Here is a 5791-nt window from a genome sequence, read left to right on the forward strand (position 1 = left end):
AAAGAGGATAAAAAGGGGCATTGCCCAATATTAAGTGGTAGGTCGTTCCAAAAAGGAGCAACAGCAAAGCCTCGACCTCCTCTAAGCCTCCGCTTTGCCCTCGGTACCTCCAATTGGGTCTGGTCTGCAGACCTGAGGCACGGGGCAGGGGTGTAGGGGTGCAAGAGCTCAGCGAGATAAGGAGATAAGGAGGGGCAAGACCATTGAGAGATTTGAAAACAAATAGAAGAATCTTAAAGTGGATTCTAAATTTCACGGGCAGCCAGTGAAGAGAGTCCAAGATAGGGGTCATGTGTTCCCTCTTACGGGCACCAGTAAAGAGACGACGAGCAGCAGCATTTTGGACAAGCTGGAGACGCTGGAGGGATATATATTTATCTGTCCTGATCGGGAGACAAATTCTGATACGGCTCAAGTCAGCAACCACGTGATCGAGCCCGATTTCCGATCACGTGATCGGATCGGGACATCCCTAGTTATATATGACCTCACGAGTCTAAACATGACATTCTGATTAGCATTACATGTGCGGAATATGAGATATGCAGCAAAATCTAGCCATTTTTATCCATCTCAGGGAGCGGCCATTTTGCCACTTGCTGTCGACTGAAGACGATATCTCAGTTGCTCAGGCAACGACCAATCACAGCTCACCTGTTTTATGAAGCTGAGCTGTGATTGGTTGTTACCTGAGCCCTGAGCAACTGTGATGTCATTTTCACTCAACAACAAGTGGCCGCCCTTTTGTCATTGGAATCAAACAAGGCCCGAGATTTAAAACGTGTAAAACGCACCAGCTGCACCTCCCAGTGCTTTTCCCAGAGTGGAGTTTATGATATGGACTCGGTCCATCTCACCCAGCAGCTCATCGGTTCCTCTGCAAATAGACATGAACAATTAAATACTTGCAAGCTCAAATGTGAGTAATGGTACAAAATAACATAACTTTTTCCTGTGTAAACAAAAATAGATTCGATGGTAAAATATTTTACTCACCTACCACGGGGCCCAAGGAAACCAGTGGCGTGGCATTCATCGATGAACACCATGGCTCCGTACTGCTCGGCCAGGTCACAGATTCCCGTTAATGGCGCCACGTCTCCATCCATTGAGAAGACGCCATCGGTCACCACCAGCCGCATACGACAGGACTGAGAAATACAAATGCTGGTAAGCCCTTGGATCAAAGATACAAATGCACTGTCAGAGAGGTCTCAATCATGTTATGTTTATTATTGTGGTTGAAGTTTGCATTGTATTGCAGTAGAATCTCCATCTAAATGCTAAATGCAAATGAGTCTTTGAAAAGACAAAATGCCAAAAATAATTTATAAATTGCACAAGGACAGGAGGTACACTTTTTGCCCATTTTTAAATTTCAAGCATAGGGTCCCGTGGCAAGTACTGGAACACCTGACCATTCACCTCTAACAGCTTTACTCTTGTGGGAAGAGTCTTTCAACAAGAAGCGATGAAATTTTTGTATATTCACTTTTAAACACTCCTCCCTAGGGCTACTTGATTATGGAAAAAACAATAATTAACATTATTTTGGCAATAATTGAAATCAGGATTATTTATTTTTTGGTACAATAAGAATATGTTTAAACATTTAAAAATATTAAGGTCAATTGAAAAAATGGAGACACTATAAGTATGTGAATTCCTTTTGGACCAAACAAATTTTATAATAATATATATTTAAAATTACATTTATTTATTGATTGATTTAGGCAAAAATTGGAAGTTGAAGTGCAGGTTGTGCACTGTGCAGTAGGACGATCATGTATTTTTTGGTACAAAACAAGAAAATGTTTACACATTAAAAAATATTAAGACCAATTTAAAAAAAAAATAGAAACACTATAATTATGTAAGTTCCTTTTGGACCAAAAAGAAGATATATTTGTAATAATATTTATTTATTTATGTTGGCAAAAACATGCAGTTGGAGTGCAGCATGTGCAGCATTTATTTTTTGTCCAAAACAAGACAACCTTTAAACGTAATAGAACAAATAAAAAATATTAAGACATAAAATTCTTTGAAACACTATAATTAACAAAATTTAGTAAATTACCCCGGTAGTAACTTTAAAATTAAAAAAAAAGGTGCAACTGTATAAATTTAAATAACTCAAAAAATAGTATTAGCAATTATTATAATTATTATATTATAATAATCTTTTTTTTAACGATTATGCTGATTTTGTAATTGTGGAATGTAATTGAATTTTGATTAATTGCACTGCCCTACTCCTCTCTAAAGCCTGGTTCACACGGCAGGAGAATTGGCCCGATTTTAGCCCCGAATTTCCCCTCCCGACAATCGTAAGGACGCGCCGAGACGCAAGCGATAATCTTCACAGATAATCCTGCCGTGTCTGTTGTCACCACACACGGCGCCTCCCGATATCGGCGCTCAGAAGGACCCTCGACTTGAAATCGGGCATATCCAACATGTTGGATTTTTTGGCCCGATTTCGCTCCGTGCAGCAGATTGACAGTGACGTGCAGCCAATCAGAAAGCGAGCCAGCCGGTGGGGAATCCAAAATCAAAACAGTCATGACGCAGCAGAAAGTCCGTGCTCGCGCTATTACACTCTTTTTATTTTTTTAAATTATTTGTATTTTTTGTAAAAAAAAAATTATTAGTACACGCACACACATTCTCCACAAATAAACGAGGTCTCCGGGTGGGACGCCAACCCACGTTGCCAGCACAGAGCGGAGGACAAGCGATGTCTCGCCAGTGCCCATTTCCGCTCCTTTAAACAGCGCCTTTTCTTTTTATGCCGCTTTTTCGGCTGAAAACCAGGATCGACTCATGTTGACGACTCGGAAGCCACGTTTAATCTCGAGAGGTTTTGCGAGACTTCCCGTCACATTCTTGAATGAATTTGGCTCGTGTGGAGTGTGTTGATTGTGCAGTGTGGCCGCACACCATGCACGGTACGGTCAAAACTGGAACTCCCTGGATTCTTTCTCTTCACGTGTGGTGTCTGTCAAAGATTGGAAATCGGCCGACAATTTTAATATCTTGTCGTGTGAACCAGGCTTAACCCAAACTACATAAAGATCGTGGATATGTACAAATAGGAAGACGCTCCAGACACCTGAGACTCCTTGAGCTTGCTCTCCAAATCACTGAGGTCCATGTGTTTGTAGCGTAGTCTTTTCGCCCGACACAGACGGATACCATCAATAATGGAGGCGTGGTTAAGCTCATCCGACAACACGGCATCATCCGGGCCCAGCAGAACCTAAAGCAGGAGTGATTCAATTGCTTTAGTGTAGTTCACCTTACAGGGGACGTATGTACCCAGATATCCTTTACTGGAGATGATACAGCATGACTCACCTCAAATAGTCCAGCATTGGCATCAAAACAACTGGCATAGAGGATGCAGTCCTCCCTCTCGTGAAATTTTGCCAACTTCTGCTCCAGGCTTTTGTGCAAATCCTGTAAAGACATAACTTATAAATCTAAAGGGGACATATATTGGCAGCGTTGGTTAATAATGAGCTCTGAGAAGCAGTGACATAATTTTGGATGCAGACGGTTTTGGATTTCATGTTGGTTTGACATGTTTTTTTTGTTTTTTTAAACACTGTACCTGAGTACCGCAGATAAATCTAACCGAGCTCAATCCAGCGCCGTACATTTTCAGCGCATCAATCCCTGCTTGCACCACCTCCGGATGACTGGAAAGTCCAAGGTAGTTGTTGGCGCAGAAGTTCAAAATGCCTGAGAGAGTTAATTGAAAAAATATATATATGTCAGGTTGATGGTATCGTGATTCAGAATCTTCTGAGATGAAACAATAACTAATTTCAATAAAAAAAAATTATTGATTATCCTTACAATAATCTCTTAAGGAGAATACTCAACTCACATTTTACTGTATTGTACATTTGTTGTTGCACACTGCACATAGAATCAGATCACACTTCTCAAGTTTGCAACAAGGGCTGTCGGAGAGAAAGGGGGAGAGAAAGGGGCATCCAGGCGCTTGCAGCAGTCAGTAGATAGACAGTTTAGCATTGTGCTACCCACTGTAACAATCCGCGGGAGGGCGCCCTCATTGTTTTGGTGTGCATGTGCAAAGCTTTTTCGGTTTTGGCTGTGAGTGTTTTAGTTTTTTGTTTGTTTTCTGTTACTTCCAGTTGCTCCCCCGTTTTTGCTGCAAGGCAGATCAGCCACCGCGCGTTACACCCCGAAACATAATGCAGAATAATTAGACTTGTAAACGTTTTTAGTACAGTAACAGAAGCTGTAATTTGTGGTGCTGCAGTCGGCTATACAGTAGGCTATATACAGTTCAGTTTCTCTTCAAATGGTTTTCTTATTTTCACTGGAAATCTTTACAGAAATTGCATCTTGTTCTTTTATGTTTTCACTCACTGCCACTGCTTCCGTCCACGTTGATGTGCGGTCCCTGCTTGGACGTAATGATCCTCTCCGCTTTCCAAGTCCCCGCCACGCGAATAGATTCGAGCTCGTTGTTTAACACCGCTCTGGCTTCGGCAACAGCCGCGTAGCTCCGACTTAAAACCGAAACCGAGGGCCGCAGTATCCCCTGAAGAGGGTTCAACAAAGTCCAGCCAGCTTTGCAGAGAGCCATGGCCGCGAATGTGTGCATTGTTGTCAAAAAGTAACCGGAAGCTGGCTGCTGTAACTTGAACAGAGGGCGTGACATCCAGAACCAATGAGATGACAGGAAACATGGTCGGTGATTTGTTTGTCCAATCGGATTTCACATTTACACCAATCGCTTCTGCCAAACATTATAGACTCGAGAGACACCTGTGTTATCTTTCTTTCTTTAGTCGCTCGTACAGTATTTCCATGAAACACCTCTAATATAAAGTATCAATTAAAAAAAAAAAAAAAAAAAACACGGGCACGGGCACGGCAAACATAAGCGGAAAAAAAGAGCCGAATTCTGTGAATCATGGGTGTGCCGAATCTGGCGATAACGTGTATGTTTTTGAAAAATATATCAAAAACTTTTTATTACGACTTTATTCTTGCGGTAGGACATCGAGTAGAGGATAATTTACCATTTAGACCGTTACTGTCAGGACATGTTTGTTAAGTAAAAGTGACCTAGCGGGTTTTTCCTGACCCGACAAGTTATGATCTATTGCAAATTCAAAAAAAAAAAAAGGAGCAAGGGATTTTATTGTTTTAGCACGACGCTTTCCTCAGCGTAGCTTCTATCCAAATTATGAAAGATTGGCTTTCGGCTGATACCTTGAAATCTGCCCCATTATGAATCATTCACATTTAACTTGTTAAAAATGACACACATGTAACGTTTTATTTCAATTCACAATTCTGCCTCACGATACGGTGCGAGTTTTGAATCTCAGCCCTCTGGGACTGGGTACTCCAGCAGCTTCCTCCCATTCCAAACACAAGCACCGTGTTAGCTTCACTGAAGTCACTAAATACAATAGGAGTGAAACGTGGTTTGTCTATGTGGATTTACTGGCGACCAGTCGAGGGTGACCGTGTAACCCTATCAGTTATAGGACACGTTACCGTTCCAGGATAAGTGGTGTGGAAAAAAATGGCTAGATGTTCCACAGATTTTCATCAGTTAATGAATAATTTTTAGAAACTCAAATATTTTTTTTAATGTCTAAAACCAGCCATAAAAAATAAACAGATTACTTTTTAATATCAAACATACTACAAAATAGTAATATGTTTGATATTAAAAAGTCATCTGTTTATTTTGACATAGGGGTGAGTGTCAGTGATAACAGGGAAAAATTAAATCATG

At 41.0% G+C, this 5791-nt stretch overlaps 1 protein-coding gene across 1 annotated transcript in view; it reads right to left on the reverse strand.

Moving 5' to 3' along the window:
• gcat (glycine C-acetyltransferase) overlaps positions 1-4734 on the reverse strand; it is a 65785-nt gene extending 61051 nt beyond the window's left edge. The window contains exons 1-6 of the mRNA XM_077500679.1: positions 4405-4734; positions 3617-3747; positions 3361-3462; positions 3116-3262; positions 997-1151; positions 795-877 (exon numbers count right to left, since the gene is read on the reverse strand). Coding sequence (XP_077356805.1) covers positions 795-877; positions 997-1151; positions 3116-3262; positions 3361-3462; positions 3617-3747; positions 4405-4699 — 913 coding nt within the window. The 5' untranslated portion in view covers positions 4700-4734. The remainder of the gene's footprint in view (positions 1-794; positions 878-996; positions 1152-3115; positions 3263-3360; positions 3463-3616; positions 3748-4404) is intronic.
• Between the last annotated feature and the right edge of the window lie 1057 nt (positions 4735-5791).

The sequence above is a fragment of the Festucalex cinctus genome, chromosome 1 (assembly GCF_051991245.1).
Source record: "Festucalex cinctus isolate MCC-2025b chromosome 1, RoL_Fcin_1.0, whole genome shotgun sequence".
NCBI classification, from domain to species: domain Eukaryota; kingdom Metazoa; phylum Chordata; class Actinopteri; order Syngnathiformes; family Syngnathidae; genus Festucalex; species Festucalex cinctus.